Source organism: Fukomys damarensis, unplaced genomic scaffold, assembly GCF_012274545.1.
Source record: "Fukomys damarensis isolate Sample0158 unplaced genomic scaffold, DMR_v1.0_HiC HiC_scaffold_35, whole genome shotgun sequence".
NCBI lineage: Eukaryota > Metazoa > Chordata > Mammalia > Rodentia > Bathyergidae > Fukomys > Fukomys damarensis.
Genome location: NW_022900947.1, coordinates 5,076,146 through 5,095,643, shown reverse-complemented (window position 1 = coordinate 5,095,643; position 19,498 = coordinate 5,076,146). Strand labels below are relative to the sequence as shown.

General features: G+C 51.1%; 1 protein-coding gene across 16 annotated transcripts in view; it reads left to right on the top strand.

Moving 5' to 3' along the window:
• Positions 1-16,141, top strand: part of Slc2a9 (solute carrier family 2 member 9) — a 145,717-nt gene extending 129,576 nt beyond the window's left edge. For 4 of the 16 annotated variants that reach the window (XM_010641842.2, XM_010641837.2, XM_010641827.2 and 1 more), the window contains 5 exons: positions 5,558-5,685; positions 8,112-8,223; positions 8,965-9,125; positions 9,683-9,787; positions 15,730-15,813. In XM_010641842.2, the coding sequence (XP_010640144.1) occupies positions 5,558-5,685; positions 8,112-8,223; positions 8,965-9,125; positions 9,683-9,760 (479 nt within the window). In that variant the 3' untranslated portion in view covers positions 9,761-9,787; positions 15,730-15,813. The other 12 variants (XM_010641841.2, XM_010641832.2, XR_783811.2 and 9 more) reach the window with 11 other exon arrangements.
• The last annotated feature ends 3,357 nt before the right edge of the window (positions 16,142-19,498 follow it).

Below are 19,498 nucleotides of genomic sequence, written 5' to 3'. Positions count from 1 at the left end.
CAGTTGATCAGCATGGTGTGATCAAAAACCATCTTGAGCGTTTAAAGGACACATTGGCATTAATCTCCCTAAAAATACTCAAAGCACGCATCCTTATTTTGAACACTCTTATCTCATCATTCTTGGCAATGTGTCTTACTATAAGAAGTTATTTTGAATCTAATCGTATTTTCCAGTCACGCCTGTAGATGAATAGGCGTACAGGAAAGGGCCAGTGCATGTGGCTGGAGTCTTGGACTGGGCAGGAATCAGAGAAGCTAAGACAGGCTTCCCCCAAAGGGACCCTGAGACTCAAGTGACACAGTTTATCTGGGGGAGTGGTTCCAGGAGACGCCGGCGGGTGGGTGAGCTCAGAGTCATCTCCGGTGCTGGCTTGGGAGATCCGGGGAAGGCTCGGTGGGGAAGGCAGGCGGGGGGTGGCCTTGGCTGGGGCACCCTGAGCGGGTGCGAGGACAGCAGGTGAGGTGGCCATGAGCCAGAGACCACGAGCTCATGGGTTTAAGGTGCCATCCAGCCCAGGGGCTGCCACTCCTTCCCAGAACGACTGCCGCCCCCACCCAGCAGCAGTGCTGTCATGTTCATTCTCTGAGTCCCAAGCAAACTCACTCAATCCGCAGCTAAAAAGCCAAGTCCCTGGGAAGCAAGCAATGGTCTCGGACTCCCGGGCTGCATGGGAGCCGGGTCCCAGCTGCGTCCTGAGTTCCGATCCCATTCTGGGCAGCACCCACCACGCAGACCGCTCTTTGTCTAGTCACCCACACTCTTCCCTTGCGATCCTCCCGATGGGGAAGACCAAGTGTGGCCCCGGGAGGTCACCACCCCGCTGCTGCCCTCCGCCTTTATTGAAAGACAAACTCCAGAGCGCGGTTAACCCCAGCAGCAGGGCCCACTGCCTGCGGGTGGATCTGATGGACAGTAACCGTGTGTCCTTCCCTAATGAACTGCCCACACAAGCCATGATGCGGCTGCCCCTGAGTTTTAATTAGATTTCTTGGCCCATTTCTCCTGAGACACATCAGAGCCCCCTGTCCCCAGGGAGTCCCCATTGGGCTGCTCAGGCTTGCGAGCTGCTGAAGAGCACAGATTAAAGAAGTTCCACAGGCTGGTCTGTGGCAAAAGACACTAATTGGTAGCCGAGAGGGAAAATTGCTTTTTATTTCAGTGACTTGGAGTTCACGAAAACATTCAGCTCTTTCCCGACTGATCCTATGCTAATTCAACTTTCCATCAGAGGGTGGCTATTAAGGACACTGAGAGGCGTGGAGTGCTTGTTCATCCCTCTCTTTTCTCCCTGGCTTTAACTGCTGCATCCATCTGTCTCTGATCTCCCTCCTCTAACCCGAATTCCATCCACAGCGGGGACAGCTTCTAAATCATAGATCTGCACGGGGCCACATCAGCGCCGAGCCTCCTTCCCCATCCTCTCCCCTCGCCGCTCGTCTCAGCTGACACCGCGCCAACCCACTCTGTTATTCTTCTTTTGTCCTCCTGGTCTGGCCAGCCTCCATGCCCTTGAGCACAGAATGCCTCTCCACGCCTCCTTACAGCCCGTCCCAATCACCCATTCACTCGGCAAACATCTACCGTCACCGGGCACCTGCCGAGAGGCTGGGGAGAAGGCAGCAGAGAACACAGGAAGGGAGACGCTACACCACAGAGCACAACCACCGGCGGAAGAGTGAAGGAGGAGGAAGCCGGAAGTGCCCTTGGTGGATGGAAGTGAACAGGAAGTGTGGGGAGGGATTTTCCCCACTCCCCGCCATGCCGCAGGAACTAGACCCTCTGGGGCTGTAGGGGACAGGCCCTGTGCAAAGGGAGGCCACAGGTCACACAGACACCATGTGGGCCACCTGCTGGTTGCAGCCAGGCTGCTGGATGGGGAAAGGCTCCTTGATGATTTCTCTCCCGCTGGGAGCCATGCCAGCTGAGCAAACTGCCACCCCTGCATGTGGGAGGCATCCAAGGCCAGGGTATTGCAGGGCTAGGAGCAGCCTGGGCAGGGGTGACCCCCTGGATGCAGACGTAGGCGGGCACCACTTCTCTTCGGAGTCAGAAGACCCAACCCTGCTCGTCTCTCCAACCCAGAGACAGGAAGGAGCATGGGCACAGCCTCCCCCGCCTGCAGGGTCCATTTCCGGTTCTCCAGACCATCCGCAACTCGGAATCTAAGGGTGAAGGAGGGGTGGAGGAGACGTGCATGTGAAGCTCTTCTGAGTAAGTGTCCAAAAAAATGAAGGCTGTGAGGGAAAGGACTGAAACAAGGGCTCCTCTGGGCAGGACTCACTACAAGAGCCTGTTTATGGCTGCCCTTTAATTTTCATTTTCATTTTTTGCAAGACTGAGTGGAAACCAAGGCCTTGGTTTCTCTCCCTGAGTGGGAGAGAAAGCACCCCACCACTGAGCTACACCCCAGCCCATGATTTTGAAACACGGTTTTAAGATCCACCATGCACCTACCACCAGAAACACCCCCAGTGGGAGTTTTAAAGACTAACTACCCAAGAACTTTAAAACTGCTACATACGGCCTTGATGCAGTTTGCCTCCCCACAAATGATCAGGGGGGAAATAATCCAGTTTTTTTCTTTAAAATGCTTAGCTATTAGGACATTGAGTGTTTCTAACACAAATATCTGAGGTGACTGCACAGAGAACGCTGACCGAGTCATGACACACTATGTGTGGTTGAAATGTCATACAGTGTTTTAACTGTGTGTCAATTAAGATTTCTAATTAGGGCTGGGGATTTAGCTCAGTGGTTCCGGTGCCTGCCTTGCAAGTGCAAAGACCCAAGTTCGATCCTGGGTACAAAAAAAAATTATATTTAAATTAAAGTAATACCAACAAAGCAAAAGGAAAAAAAAAAAGCAATTGGCCAGCAACAGCCAAATCCCTGTCCTGTGGAATGAGTTCTGGTCCATTTTGCCCTACAGAATCTCCGAGGAGGGAGAGAGAGAAGAACCCCGTCCCAGCCAAGTGTCCTTCCTCCCTACCCAGGTTCCCCTCGGTTTACAGAGACGTCTCAGAAAGACAGAAGTCAGGCCTCACACTGTAACTTGACAAGGAGACCAAACAGAAGAAGAGAAGAGAAGGTGTCAAGAACGATGGGCCGGGGACTTAGCTCAGTGGTTCCGCCACCTGCCTCGCAAGCGCAAGGTCCTGAGTTCATTCCCCAGTACCAAAAAAATAAATAATTAAAAAGAATGAGCCCCTGCCGGCTCACGCCCCACACAGCCCAGCTCTCACCTGCTACAGCACCAGAGCAACAGGGGCACCCAAGGAAATTGAATCACCAGTGTTGCTGTACCCTGAGGGTGGACCATGCTCTAACCCACCAGTATCAGGATGCTGATGGGGTCTTCCACGGGCATTTCCAAAACCATGCCAAGGGAAGGGAGGTACCACCCTGTCCCTGTCCAGCCCTTGTCCTCATCCGGGCTCCAGAAGGGCCAGGAAATGAGCTCCTGGGCGGTACTGCAAGGTGTCCACCAACTTGGCTCAGAGCCACACAAATGGGTCCTGACAGTTACCACTCCACACTACAGACCCGAAGGCTGGCTTTGTGCTGTTCCTGCGGGTCTCCGCTGTTCTCACACCTGACAGATCCTTCGAGGGACAAGTCCCACTTTCTAGGAATAAACTTCACATCCACTCTGCTCAAAGTCAAACCGCGGGCCCTGGATTCAAATAAGTAAGGGTGTATAGCAGCTGTCAAAGACGCCAGGTACATAGAGATGGCCCCTGCCAGGGAGGGCTCACCGTCCAGCAGGGTGATGGGATGGGCCATTCTGAGTCTCTATATCTGTTGGAGTCCAGGGTTTGCAGACGCCATAGTGGGTGGTGATGGTGACAGTGCTGGAGGGGCAGGACAGGACTTGGCCCCGGCTCTGTGGCTCTGTGACCTTGGGTTGCTTGGTTGGTTCCCTTGAAGATGTGAAACAGAAAGGTGCAATGATCGCAGGAGAGCTTTGTCTCCACTGATCCCTCCATGCTTCCTGCACAGGACCATGACTTGGATAGAATGCAAGGGGCTCATTGGACCTATGGTGGCAGCCCTCAGTGTTTTGCTCAAATAGCATGGCCAGGTCTGCGGGAAGCTGAGCCATACGCTGCCCTCCTCCACCGCTCATCCTTTTCCTGTATGCCTCCAGTTGTCCAGACAAGCTGACCTCTGCTCTGGACCTTGACCTTGTCCTGCCACCCCCATGGCCTCTGTCTTCCCATCCTCCACCCTGCACGGCGTTCCCTGGATCTTCATGAGCCACATGTCACTGTCACCTCCCCAGGGAGCCTCCTCCTGGCCACTGCTAAGCCACGTCACCAAGAGCATCTGCTCCAGCATGACCACCCCTGGAGCAGCCCCAGCCGCCACATAGTCACTGGGCACTGACAGAATGAACGCACCCAGCCTAGCAATGCCCCACTGTGGCCTATGTTTTCCCAGTGCTCGGGACATGCGTCCCAGGAAGTCCCCTTCCACAACCCCCCCGTGTTGTCTGGGGAAGGCCACAGTGCAGGTCTGAGATTGGCAGAACCTCAGAGGTTCCCAGCCAGGAGTGCATCTGGAGTTGTGTGCAGGTGGCCTGGTTGCTATGGTGGTCGGGCATGATAAACATCCTGCTCCCTGCGGCAGCACAGGGCACCCTCTGGAATAAGAATCCTCCCACCCCAGTGCTGGTGGTGTTGCTGCTGAGTAACTCTGAGCTGTGGGCCACTCAGAATTGGGTGCCACCATGTGCCCAACCAAGAGAAATTAAGGAGGACAAAAGAGAGCCAGGGAAATGGGGCTCCTGTGCTGTCCCAAGCCCGAGATGTGGAGGCCTGAGCTGGGACTCTGCTGCTTGGGGGTGACCAAGTCAAGCTGGACACGGGTTTTCTCAACCAGGAAGTTGAATGCCAGTGCCTGTCTGGTTTGGCTATTCTGAAGATTAAACTGGAGACATTCCTGACATAATAAGCAGACAGTCCCGATTTGCCATGGTTTGATGTATGCTTGGATTTTACAGTGTTTGAAAATGATGTACATTCAGTAGCGCACTTTGACTTCTGAATTTTTATCCTTTCCTGGGCTGGTGGGCCATGGAGTCTCTCTGCAGATGCTCGAGTCTAGGCTAAGGCGAGGGCGGCCCACTTAAGGTGGGTGAGGCTGAGCGCTGGTGCTCGGGAGGTTAGGAGCATCAAATCCAGTTTTGACTTACGATGCTTTCAACTTAGAACTGGACTCACTGAGGTGCGTTCTAAACCCACCGCCCATCAAAGAGTGCCCATAGCCACTTGTCCACACAGTACTCACTCTGCGAGGCCGCAGCCTGATGGGTACAGAGGTCCTAGAGGATGACAAGTGTCTCCTCAGGATGGACCAGGTCATGGGCGGGCTTCTGCCACCTAAGAGCTTCGGGCTAAGCCAAGTCAAACTCTCCGGCCACTCCTGAACATCACTTGTGCAGGCAGGGCTGGGCTTGCCAAGAGAGGACCCACTGCGGGCTCAAGCTGGCCCGGGGAAAGAGGCGAAGGCACCGTGTGGGCACAGGGTGGCTGACTCTGCCTGCCGCCCACAGGTGGAATCCCCTTCATCCTGACTGGAGAGTTCTTCCAGCAGTCACAGCGGCCCGCTGCCTTCATCATCGCCGGCACCGTCAACTGGCTCTCCAACTTCACTGTGGGGCTCCTCTTCCCGTTCATCCAGGTAGGACTGGTGAGGACTCTGCCATGGCACACCTTGGAGAGCACAGGGCAGGGGTGATCCCCCTCTCTCCCTCCCTCTCCTCTCCACTCATGCTGTTGTCTTAGGAAGGAGGAAACTGCCCCAAAACACCCCTTCTGCTCTAAGGCTTGGGCACAGAAACCAAGGTTGAATCTCAGCTACTTCCTACAGGCTCGTTTCTGTAATGCATTGGATTCCGTACGGTAATTCTAACGCACGCTACAGTCCCCCAACCCATGTGACACCCTCGTTGTCCCCAGCATAGACATAGCCGACGTGCTCAAGGTCAGAAGGGTGACAGTGATTGGCACGAAGATGCCCACATAGTTGGGAATCGGACACAAGTTCTTTGTGTGTGAAGAATCTGTCCACTCCCTGGCTTGTGGTCTTACATGTGTTTACCAAGCTCCGGTTGTGTGCCAGGCCCTGGGTCGGGTAGTGGGGACCTCGTGGGAGCAGAGCCTATGGGGGCAGATGCACTGTCTGAGAGGGCGGGGTCCACGAGGCCTCTCAGAGGAGGAGACGTCAGAGCAGAGATGTGAGGGAACTGAGGGAGGGGACCGGTCTGGGAATGACAAAGTCCAGGCCAGAGAAACAGCAGCCAGTGTGGCTGGGACAGAAAGATGAGCCAGGGGGAATGAGACCCAAGAGTTATCCAGGGGTGAGAGTTTTGGAAGGCTTCTGCACAGCAGCATTCTCCTAGGGAGGGTGAAGCTTCCTGTTATCAGTCAGTTGCCCCATGCTGACTGGAGCTCAGTTGCCCAAAAATTAAAGGAGGAGAGGTTAATCTCGGGGTCACAGTCTCAGATGGCTCATGCCATGGTGGAATGGCTCTAAGGCAGAAACAGCACGGAGGAAGGGTACGGCAGAAGAAAGCCGCTCGCATCTCGGCATCCAGAGAGAGAGAAGGGAGGAGCTGGGAGCAAAAATGCACCCCTTCCAGGTCATGCCGCAGTGACCACCTCCACCGCAGCCCCACCTCCTGTAACACTCAGTGCCCCCATGATCCAGGCACCTTCCAAAACCTGAGGCTTTGGGGACTTTAAAGTCTAACCCACTACATGTGGGATCAGGGTCAGTGCTGATTAAGAATAAGACTCCCTCCAAACATAGTTCCATCCTAAGTTTTGGACATTACTACTTCAGCATATGAAGTGTGGTTGAAAACTACGGTAAATGTTTAAATTGTTTTTAATTACAGTAAAAGACACATTGCCATTAATCCCTTCCAAAAAACTCCCCCTCACTTCAAACGCACTTCATGTGGGATCAGGGTCAGTGCTGATTAAGAATAAGACTCCCTCCAAACATAGTTCCATCCTAAGTTTTGGACATTACTACTTCAGCATATGAAGTGTGGTTGAAAACTACGGTAAATGTTTAAATTGTTTTTAATTACAGTAAAAGACACATTGCCATTAATCCCTTCCAAAAAACTCCCCCTCACTTCAAACGCACTTAGCCATCGGTCTTGCCACTTTCTGCAGCAGTTCTGGAAGGCGTCTTCCATGAGTGTCTTCAGTTGCACCGTCTTGGCTGCCTCGGTGCCCTGAATCCACTCAGAACATTGCCCTCCTATCATCGCTTTGACTTTTGTGAGGAAGAGGAGCAGTCTCGGCCTCAGGAGAGGTGGATAAAGTGGAGGAGGACGCACTGTAATATGTTACGAGCCTGCCTTTCTGCTGGACGGTACTCAGCAGCTGCATTCACTGTATTTTTGATCACGGCTTGTAAAGACACCCAAAAGAGGATTTCCAAAGCTGTTGCAAAAGCAGAAAGAATGCTGGGATCGGTGTGTTCAGAGCAAGGAGGAGTACGTTGAGGATGATTAACAGCAAATGTGTCTTTTAGTATGATATGTGTGTTTTTAGTTAAACATTTACCATGTATTTTGATCACCCTGTGTATGAATCTAGGGGCACAATGCAGCCCACAGTAGCCACCGCTCAGACATCTGGACTGTTTCACTTATTTCCAGATGTGTTGGTGGCAGATGTTTCCCAGCCCTCCAACAGAGCCCCATGACAAAGGCTCTTGTCTGGCCTGTACCGTGTCACCCTGGTTAGCAGACATCATCCTCAGTATCCTCTGCACACAGCTCCGAGAAGCCTGGAGTCCCTGGGTGCCGGCCTGTGTCAGCCTCCTGGGTTCTGTCCCTGCTGCAACAGGTAGCACAAACCTAGAGGCTTAACGTGACCAAAGCCTCTTTGCACTACCTGGAGGCCAGAAGGTCAGCGTGAGAGTCTGCACCACTGCTTCCTGCAAAAGCTGCAGGGAAGAATCTGCCCCGTGTCATTCACATAGCTCCCAAGGCCGTCAGCAGTCCTGGGATTACAGCTGCCATCTTCTTTCTCTGTTACCGTTGTCACAGGGAGCCACCCTATGCACGTGTCTGCATCTCTTTTTAGGAGGACACCAGGGATCCGAGCCAAGGCCTGCCCAGACCCATTGTGACCTCATCATATCTAGATTTCTTCTGCAGAGGCTCTTCCCAAACAACACCAACTCACAGGTTGCAGGGTGGGCTTCCGTATATCTTAGGGGAACACAGCTGTCCCTGAAGCACCTTCCTTCTCTAGGGGACCCTCTCATCCTGGAAGGCCTCCCCAGGACTCCCTTCAAAGTCCCACGCACTGGAGATGCCCCCGGCCCAGGAGCCCCGGAGAGGTGATCGGCTGGCCCAGCCTCCTGACACCCCTCCCTGCCAGTCCTTTCTGGATCACCAACGAAGGGGCCACTTGCACCCAAACCTACCTGTGCCCATGGTCCCTCAGCCATGGCAGTGCCCTGTGGGCTGTGGCCCATGGTTGTCCTTATTTGCCAGGAGCTTGGGGATGGACCTGACCCGACCTGGAACCCCAGCTCCCACGTGACCAGGAAGCTCACCGCAGTACTCATGCTCAGTAATGGGCAGGTTTCTGGCTTTTTCTGGCTGTAGTTACTCTGGCCCATGGTTGTCAGGTCTGTAGAATGGGTGAACTGCCCTCATTTTGCAGCAGGGCTCAAAAGAAAAGGAGAGTGAAATCCAGGCTTCCTCGCACACATCGCCTGCTCTGGGCAGGCAGCCCTGGCTGCTGTCATTGTCAGTGTCCCGCTGTGCCACCCCGGGGTCACTCAGAAAGAGCACCCACCCCCCAGAAGAGCTAGAATCTCCATTCTGCTCCCTTCCCTGCCCAGAGCTCCAAGCTTCTCTGCTCCGTGATCACCCTGGAACCTGATAGGTCTCTTTCTCCTCTCTCCCACCCACCTTTCCTCCTCCAGCAGTGTCCTCGGCCCCGGCTCCCCGGCAGGCTGCCTTCCCATGGGCCCTTGCGGTGGCAGCATCCTCGCAGCTTGCACCGTCGTCATCAAGACCAGGCAACTCGGCCCCCTTCCTCCCTGAGCACCCATGGTTTCTGTTTAGGAGAAAATTGCATGCAAATGTATGCTTGTCTGATTCCACTGCAGTCATAAAATTCCGTTCGAGTTCCATCGAATGTGGGAGGGAAGAAATGATTCTTTTAACTTGAAAAATACTGGGTCATATCCCCAATGCCTCTGCAAAGTGAGGGCAGAAGCTGATGTGTAGCGAGATTTGTAGGGACTGAAAGCAAACAAAACTGCCGCCTGGCTTCTCCAGGTTGCCAGAGAAGGCACCCTGGGTCCAAGGGGAGGGAGAGGTGTGGTTTGTGCAGTCCCACCTCGCGCTGGGCCTCAGAGGTGAGCAGAGAACGGCTGGGCACAGCACTGCCCCGTATTTCAGGAAAGAACAGCATGACTGTCACCCACCGGGGTCAGAGGTCACCTGGGGCTGGGAGGGGGCCCGGCCAGGGCCCACAGAGCAGCCTCCGAGGAACACAGAGGAAGCAGGTGATTTCCAGAGGGGACAGGGAGGCCAGGTCAGTCCCCGGGGTGGGAGACATCACAGACTTAGGGTTAACAGGAGGACTCTGGAAAAGAATGGAATTTAAAGATATAACTGGTCTTGTGCTTTTTAAAGACCTCTCTGACTGCCCAGTGGAGCTGGATTCAGCACAGCAGTTTGCTCTTACAGGGGACAAATTCAGAAGCCACATGAAACCAGGTGACAGGAACCAATCAGCAGGTACTCTGTGTGCGGGGCAGGGTGTCAACTGACTGGTCAGCAGCACGGGGATCGCTCTGCTTGGTTGGTTGGTTGATCTGTTTGTTTGATTGACTTTTTTGAGACAGGATCTCACTGTATAGTTCAAGCTGCCATTGAACTCACTACATAGCCCAGACCTCGAATTCACCATGGTCTTCCTGCCTCAGCCTCCCAAGTGTTAGGATTACAGGTGTGCTCCACCATGCCTGCAGCACAGGGAAAATTTTGGAGTGAAAGAAATGTTTTTATCTCTTGATAGAGGTGTCGATTACACACCGATGTACTTTTATCCAAACTCAGTGAACTGTGTGCGCCCTTGGGATCTGTGCCTGCAACTTCATACAAATTCAACCTTGATTTTAAACATGTATGTTTTAAAATAAATGTTGTGGGACAGCATTATCATGACTTAGTGGTGGAGGAAGGTGAAGGTGACTGCAGAGGAGCTGGTCTGTGAAGCAGGCAGAGATCAAGAGGACAACAGGAACCGAAGAGGGAGGGGCCACAGTGCCTTCCACTTGGGAGGCTGAGGCAGGAGGATCACCGCTGAGTCCCAGGAAGCAAGGTGGGGTGGGGGGCACAGGACAATGACACCGGGAGGACAGGGCCAAGAGTGGAGTGAGAAGAGGAGACCTCTGGGCCCCAGCACCAGGCAAGGAAGATGGGCTTCCTCCTAGGAATTGATGGCAGAGTTTCCACAGAGGCCGGGAGGGCTGCACACAGGCTCCTGAAAGTTCTCTTGGGCTGCACTGCAGAGAACAAACTGAGGAGAGACCATGGGGGTGAGGGACATGGTTTAGAGGCAAGGGGCCAATGGGCAGACTTAGGCCCATGGCTTAGTTTAATAAATAAAGTTTTATTGAGACACAGCCAGGTGCATGCACTTCAGCATCATGGTCTGTGGTTGCTTTCCAGCTAGGGGGCACAGTTAAGCGGTCCTAGCAGAAAGGTGTGGCTCTTCACAGAACAAGCTGGCCACTCTGGAGGGGAGGCACCAACAAGAGCTTGGACCAATAGCTCCTAAGGAAGGCGTAGTGGAGTCCCCCCAGCTGCCAAGGGTGACTTTGGGGTATCCGGCTGCCAGTGTCCATCCCATCACCCCATCCACCAGTGCAGAGTCACAGAGAGGGGAACATCTCCACTCACAGAGCACAAGGTGCCAAGTGCTATTCTGACCTCACTGCCAGGAAGGCCAAAAAAAAAGCAGCCCACACCAGAGGACAATGCATTCGCAGGCCCCAGAAGGCTAACATGTATGCAGCAGGACAAGCTTGGATAGCAGGGTGTGAGCCAGAAACGTCTCTCATCAGAGGGCACGCTCAAAACTTGTGTGAGGATGAAGAGGAGTCTCCTAAGTGGGGAAGGCTATTTCTGCTCACTCTTCTGCTCCCCCCGCCAATACTGTGGATTGAACCCAGGACCTCCGCACAAAGCTGCATCCCTACCAGGTCTTTAGCTTTTCTATTTGAGACATGGCCTTGCTAAGTTGTCTGGGCTGGGCTCCAACTTGCAATCTTCCTGATTCACCCTCCCAAGAGTGCCTGGATCACAGTCGTGCACCACCGATACCCAGCTCACCATTTTGCATTTGATAAATTAGTTGAATGCCTACTTCTAAATTTAGCCCAGAATCACATTGGTTTATAATCGTGTTACTTCCAGAGCATATTGGTTTTGGGCAGTGCCCAGACCCACCACTTGTCTGGTCCACAGTCCTGCTGTGAGTCAGCTTGGGAAGAGACTGGAGAAATTCCCAAGGCATTGGCTTGTGAGTCATGGGGCTAATGAAGACATACAGACAGGTGCAGCAGGGAGCAGAGGGTACACTGAGACTCACTAGCCAGGTCCCACAACATGATCCAGAAGGTCCATGTGGGGCATATACTTAACAGCACTGCTCGGGAGGTCAACAGTGACAGCCTGGATAAATACTCATTGGAAATTACTCAGAAGCCCAGTAGCACCAGCTGGACTGAAACACTTAACCCTGGCCACCGTGTGCTGTTGCACATCCGGTCACTGCAGGGAGGGTCCATAGAGGACCCAACATGGCAGCGACATCACAAGATCTCAGTTCCTTTGTGTGACCAAGACGCCAAGGAGCAGCTGGCTCAGCACTTGGGCAGGAGGGCAGCTGCCTGTGGGAGTTCCCAGCACCCTTTGGGTGACCCTTACCCAGACCATCCAGCCTGGGAACCTTACTGTGGCCACCTGATTCAGCAAGAGCCCTGGAAACCAAAAGGGCATCTCAGGGACATGGTGCCCAGTGCCCCACTTTTGCTCAGAGAAGATACACAATCTATAAAGGAGCCCTGGGTCTGAGTGGTGAGACTTCTGGCCACAATCCAGCAACATATTTCTTCCTTTGTTCAAGGAAGCTGCTACATCTTCACACGATTCTGATGAAAGGGAGTCGAAAAAAAGCTCACGGTTTTCTTTAGTCCCCAGGACTTTTTCCTAAAAGTAGCACTTTGCCAAAACTGCCTCATATTTTTAGTATAATTTGACATTATACTGTATTCTGAAAGGAATTTTTCTTTCTGAATCAGAGAAGGTGGGACATTTTAATGACCTTTTCTAATAACATAAAGGATAGATTTGCAGAAATGATATAATTATAGCTAAGAGCGTTTGTGTTAGCTGGAAAGGAAGAGGTGACTGCCCTTACCTGGATGGGAGGGCCAGGCATCTGCACCGTTGAGGTCTTTCTGCATCCATCAGTTCCCTTCTGCTCAGTTCTTAACTTTGCTGCACAACCCCAAGAAACTGCACCAACCCCTTCACCACTCTTGGTTACCTCATCTGTGAAATATGCCTGTGCCCCGGGTTGGTGTGAACATTGTCAGTCAGCAATGCCAAGTATAAAAAACGATCAACAAACAGTTGCTACTTAACAATGGTTAAACCTCATTGTGTCAACTGGATCAGCCTGGGAACTGCTCAGGGGGTTGGTGGAGCACACTTCCAGATCTGTCAGAATGACAAATGTTAAGGAAAATATCAGGTCCCTGGCCACTTCCTCTCTGGCACTGTTCCCCTGCTCTGCTTCCTGGCCTCCATGACCTAAGAAGTTTTACTCTGCTGTGCTCTTCTACGATGATGTTCCTGCCATGAGGGAGCCAGAGAGCCATGGACTGAATCCCCTGAAACCACGAACTGAATTAAACCTCTCCTTAAACTGTGGGTGTTGGGTATTGTGTCCCAGCAATAGGAGAGCTTCCTAATATACTGCTGTCATCATTAGCCTCGTCCCCTTTTCTCCGCACCCAAGCCAGAGTCCAACATGGGACAGTGGCTACGGGGAAGAGCAAGAGGCTGAGTTTCTCCAGCCCTGCTACTCCTTAGCAGCATGACCCCCTCCACCACGATTTTCTCCTCTGCAAAGGGACTGAACGGCCTGAACATGCGTGAGGAAGACGGGGTTGCATGACTGGGTCCCGTCCTCCTCTCCCCCCTCAGGTCAGTCTCACAGCACCCTCCAGCCAGCGCCCTTCATCCAGGAGGGCAGAGGGCAGAGCTAGGAATTAGGCTGTGGCTCTGAATGTGTGTAAGGTAGGCGAGTGGGTGAGCACATACCTGCGAAAGGCTCCGTGCTCCCACGAGGGCAGTGCTGTCAGTAGGGCAGGGTGTGGGGTGACTATAACAAAATGGCACCGACTCGGTGATTTATGAAGTACAGTAATATATTCAGTACAGGCCTGGAGGCTGAAAGGCCCAAGGTCAAGGTGCTGCTGGAGTCAGCATCTGGTGAGGGCTCTTGTCTGCTTCCCAGATGTGCCCCTGATGTATCCACTGACAGAGGAAGGTGGAAAGATAGAAGGGCCGGCTGGCTCCCTCAGCCTTTGATAAATCCCCTAGTCCCATGCACAAGGGCTCCATCCTCATGACTTAATCACCCTGGGGTTTAAGCCCCAACACATGTGTTTTAGGGACATAGAAGACCACAGTGGGGACCAGCAGGGCTTTTTATCTGAGGGCCAGGAGGCAGAGCCACACCCAGGAAGTGCAGCCTCTCTCCCTGGCTTCCCACATCTTCTCCCCGAGACTCCTGCAAGAAAGACAAGTTGGTTTTCCCAGTGCAGCACAAGAGCGAGGGCTTGGGAAAGGAAGTCAAGCGGGTGAAAGCTCCAGGAGTGACATGCAGTGGGCAATTGACCTAAGCAGTTGACCTTTAAATCCAGATGAAGAAAAGTGAAACAGGGCATGTGGATGTCTGCAGATGGCTCCAGGAAGAAGGGAAGGCATGTGCAAAGATGGTCATGTGCACAGACGTCTCAAGAGAAGCCCGAGCGCCATGTAGCTGGAACAGAGGAGGTACGGAGGCTGAGGTCAGGGAAGAAAAGGGGACACATAGCATGTGGCTTTGGCTCTGCTCAAAGTGACTTAGGATACCACAGTAGGTTTTGAGTAGGATTAAAAAGTTCAGATCATTCTCTCTTGGGACCAGTCTTAGGGGTCAAGGGATAAAGCAAGGAAATCAGTTGAGAAGTACTTGTAGTGACCCAGTCAGAACGTGACAACGGCTGGCACCAAGACAGCAGCTGTAGAGGTGGTGACAAGTGCTCGAGGGAATATTTTTCAAGGTAAAGCCAATGTGACTTCCTGATGAGTCAGACGTGCATGGGTGAGAGAAAGAGGAGCCTCCTGGCTCTTGGTGTTTTGGGCTGGTCAAGGCCACCAGGGGTGGGGAGAGCAGAGAGGGGCAGATCAAGAAGCTCTGATTTGGACTTGACAAGTCCAAAGCCCACGCAGCGGGCAAGTGAGGGTAGACTGTGTGGAACTGGAGACGTCTGGTCTCACCCTGGACAGCAGGTGATGTCTGTCCCCGTGTCACACAGAAGGGAACTGGGATTTGGTTTTCAGTGGTGCACCTTCAGCATTGCACAACGTGTGAGTAACAGAGCCAAGGCTTGAATCCCATTCAGCTGACTGCAGAGCCCGCTTCTCCCGGCTCCTTCACATTGTGCAGTTAGCGGACGAGAAGAAAGCACATACGCTTCCAGTAAAGCATCCTGAGGTATGTGGCGCTTAACTGTGTACAGAGCTGAGAGGACCATCTCATCTACCCTTACACCAAGGCTTCATGTACAGTCCTGGGAACGAGGACAGAGACTCTGACACTTCGTCTGGTGAACCTGGGCGCAATGCAGAGATCAACTCCTGCACACTGCATCATGTTCCCAATGCAAATGCTCGGGAATCGAAGAACTAAACAGAATCTACTGAAATCCCGATGCTGCCGCTTACAGAGGATGATTCAAAAGGTGCCATCCCTTACATTTAAATAAATAGATATTTGTTATGTGAAAGAGTCAGAGCCCAGATGGCCGGGACCAGAAAGTATTTTATTTCTCGAATGTGGTACCAAGCAAGACACCAGGAGAGGCAAGGAGGGCATGGTGCACTGACAAAGCCCACGGTCTCACACGATCCACGCCTGGTCAGAATTTCAGTTCGTGAGTTCAATCTGTTTGCATATTGGGAAAGAACTCACTATTCTCTTGGCTCAATGATGGTCCATATTTCCCTTCTAAACAGGCTATTTCTCTTCCACTCTGGTGTCACATGTGACTGGTGCAGAGTGAAAGTGCAGACAGACTGCGGTTCGTGGTAAATATAAACAATATTCAGCAAGTCTTACGTGCTATTTTGATGGTGGTTCACTTTTAAATACCTCGTGTGCAAAGCAACAGTGGAGACTGGTTCATCTCATCTTTTGCAGGGTTGGACGTTGATTTATTTCTTTCACTCGAGAATGCTTCATTAGAGATCTATTTGCCCTGGACAGCCGGGCACACACATGGTGCTTTATCCGAGAAGGCTGATGTATGAATGGGGAGCTGGGAAAAAGTACCTGCTCAGAAATGGTTTTGTAGCCAGTTAGTTTACTGATTGATTTCTCTGTCTTTGCGTTTCTGCAGAAAAGTCTGGACACCTACTGCTTCCTTGTCTTTGCCGCAATATGTATCGCAGGTGCTGTCTACCTCTATTTTGTCCTGCCTGAGACCAAAAACAGAACCCACGCAGAAATCAGCCAGGCGTTTGCCAGAAGGAACAAAGCATATCCCCCGGAGGAGAAGGCTGACTCAGCCACCACCGATGAGACTGCAGACAGGAAGCCAGAGCCAGATTCCTCCTCCACGTCGGACAACTGTGTCAAAAACAGGATTGTCTAAAAGGATGGTTGTGCCACTCCAGAGAAACAAAGACTCCCCCGTGCTTGGAAGGCATAAATTGACTCAAGCTGTGTGAATCCTTCCTTGTTAAGTATTTCATAACGAGCTGGTGATCACCTAACTTCACAACTAGATGTCATTCCTGAAACCCACACACTTTGGGAGCTAGAAAGAATCACCCTATGTTTCAGTGACCCAATATTCCTCTGCAAAAATTGACAGTCAACCCTCTTTGTGGCTTAACCCACGGTTGCAGAATGTAATTGAATGACTACTTGTGGAATCCTTTCTCAAAGCAAACATTGTGGTCTGACAGAGGGCTTGATAGACTGGAAATCATGATCTAATGTTACAGTCCTGGCTTTCCTGCCAGTAGCCTTGATCTCTAACCAGAGCCTGGAGCCTCAGTGGCCCTGGGCTTTGGTCCTGGATGTAGGCTGTCAGGATTCAGTGGGAAGAGACTCTGCACCTCCTAATAAATGTTTCTGCCAATCTTTGGCTCTGCCTTGTGGGTCCTGGGCTTAAGAGAGCCATTCCCCACCACCATCTTGCTGGTTCTGCTTTCCAAGGCTGAATCCAAAGGGCTCAAGGCTGCCAGGTCTAAGTCTTTGACTCAGATTATTGCAGAGGACACAAAGAAGGTGAGTGTGTATGAGATCTAGCAAAGCAGCTGTAACAAAGAGCTTGCTAGTAGGTTGGGTAGGGACTACAAGTTAAACTCCATTCAACTAAAATGCAGTGTTGAGAATGATGCTGAGAATAAGCCTAGGCTTGACGGGAAGGAGCTCTGTGATCAATTGATGATGTCTGCCTCTGGTGAAGGAGTGAGTGCACCTGCTCTGGCACTCATGTTTGCCAGGTCTAGTAGAGGTTTATCTGAAGATGTAATAAGCAGCCTAGGAAGGTGGTGAGCTCACCATCACTCAGAGTGCTCAAGCCAGGCAGAGTGGGGACTCCTCTAAGTGCCAGTTGTAGAGGAAGATATTCGGAGTGCCTCTGTCCAAGGGCTCTTCCAGCCCTTCCATGCCAGGGTTGTTACGTTGGAGGTTGCTGGAGTCAACACAGCTTGTGGTTTGGTAGATCACCCTCACTGCCTCCACATCCACCCTACTGCAAGTGACAACTTTCCTTGGTGAATGACAGCACACTTCAATCAGCACCATTGTGTTTGGATTTAGTATGTAGCACAGAAGAGGTGGAGCCAGAGAGGAGAAGCTCTATTTCTAGCCACGCCTTGGGACCCTTCTGTTTCCGCTGATCATTCTTGACCAAGCTGGCCTTGGCCAAACATGACCTCTGATTTTCCTTCCCCACCAAACACTTTCACCTGGGACTCTCCTTTCACTGATTGTCAAATGAATACAATATGCCATCCCGCTGTGGTTTGGCTGGATAATTCGAACAGCGTTTGTCAATATGAAGAGAAAGTGATATATGAGCCCCAAATGTATCTGAGTCCAAAAGAAAAGCCAAATAAAGTAGAAAACAGAAATCTTAACTTTTAAGTGTTTTCATTCACTTGGAAACTTGAGTGTTTCTTGAATACATACTAAGGGACTAGCTAGGCAGTGAAGATATGTCAGTAAGCAAGGAAACCTGCTTTCATCTGCTCATGCTGGCGTCTACCAGAGAAAATGGAGATTCCAAGTACTGATGGTAGGAACGTGTGGCAGGACCAGTAGAGATGACGGGATAAACAGGAAAGCCTTCCCCAATAAGCAACGGAAATAGAATGGGGAACAATATGACCACCAGGCAATAGGCCAGGAATTATTCTTACACATTATTACATTTGAAAAGATAGTAGAGCCACATTAAGGAAATTTGTTGAAAAATGAAACAATAAAACACCCATCATCTCACATACTACATTCTCCCTAACACTGTCTTTTTATACAACTCTGAACACTTCTTGTGTATTGTTTATCCACTTGCAATTACAGAATCCATAAAACACTATTACAATCATCTTTCTCCTATCTCCTTTTCCTCTTGATATTAAATCAAATATATCATCTCCATTCTAAAGCCTTTTGTCCATACCCTTGTATCCATTGCAGCAGATTCTTCATATATAAAGCAGTTTTCCAGACCCTGAGAGACCATGAGAAGGGGCAGATCAGACACAGACATCTCCATGAGCTTTGCTACACAGGCCCTGGGCCTTGGCTGGAAGGTGCTAACCACTTGCAGCATCCTATATCCATGCATGGACCCTAAAGCAACCTCTAGTCAAATCAACAGGCCTCTGCCTTAGTCACTGTCCTGTGGCTGGGACAAAATACCCAATACTCACAGTTTAAAGGAGGAGAGCTTTATTTGGCTGAGAGTTTGCAGTGGTTCTGGCTCAAAGTCAACTTGTTCCAAGGCACAAACAGCATGGAGAAAGAGCCTGTCGGAGAAGAGCTGCTCACCTCATGGCGGCCAGGAAGCAGAGAGAAAAGTGGGGAGCTAAGGACCAGAATATACATTTCCAGGTCACACGCCCTGCGATCCACAGTCAGCTATGAACATCAGTGAATCCACCGATGAGTACCATGCCCCCATGATCCAATCACCTTCCACACATGTGACTTTGGGAACACATTTTAGATGCAAACCCTAACAGCCTCCTTTCCTAGTTCCTGCCCACGTGTTAAAGATTGGGTCCTTGTGTCGAACCATAGAGGTTAGCATTTCCTCCTTTCAGTTTCATTGAAGTACAAGACATTCTTTTAGTTTCTAAATCTGGCTAAGATGAAGTCAGCAAGCACATGCCACCATTTTTCTCTCAGTAATTAATTAAAAACTGTGGATAGACTCATAATGCAAATACAGGAAGACTCTGAATTCATGCAAATTATAGCAGCAAAGTGAAGAAATGGATCAAAACTATAAAGACAGATAGTTGGGCAGAAAGTTTTCTGCATCTTTTCTTCCTATATCCAGTGACCAGTTTCCACAATGGCATCATGAGCACTGGAAGAGAGACCCGTCTGTTTCCTGTGCACAGTGATGGCATTGGGTGGACTTATGGGGAAAAGAATGTAGCCCTGCCCTGAGGCTGAATACCTACCAAGGGGGCAGCAGTAGTGACTACATAAGTACGTAAAGAAAAGTCCTCTCAGATGTGAGGGATGACAAAAATGGTCCTCTATGGTCCATACAGTATGGTAGAATGCCTTCTCTTTCTTCCTATTGATGCTTCACCCCAGATGTAAACCCAGTTGTGGCATGAGTAGTCTGTGACAAGGCTAAAGCTAGATTTCTAGTTATAAGACCAGGAGTGAAACCTGGAATGTGGAAAATGTAAAGGAAAGCACAGCAGGAGAGAGCTGAAGAAAGAGTGACCCTAAATCTGTGTATGAAATCCTAAGACCACTCCCAAGATGCACACATAGGCTGTGATTTAAAATATGGTGACTATTTAAATTAAGATTTTTGAAAATGTATTATGGCATTAATCCCTCTCAAAATCATCCTCCTCACTTCCAACACTCTTATGCCATCATTCTTGACACTTTAGGAAGCTATT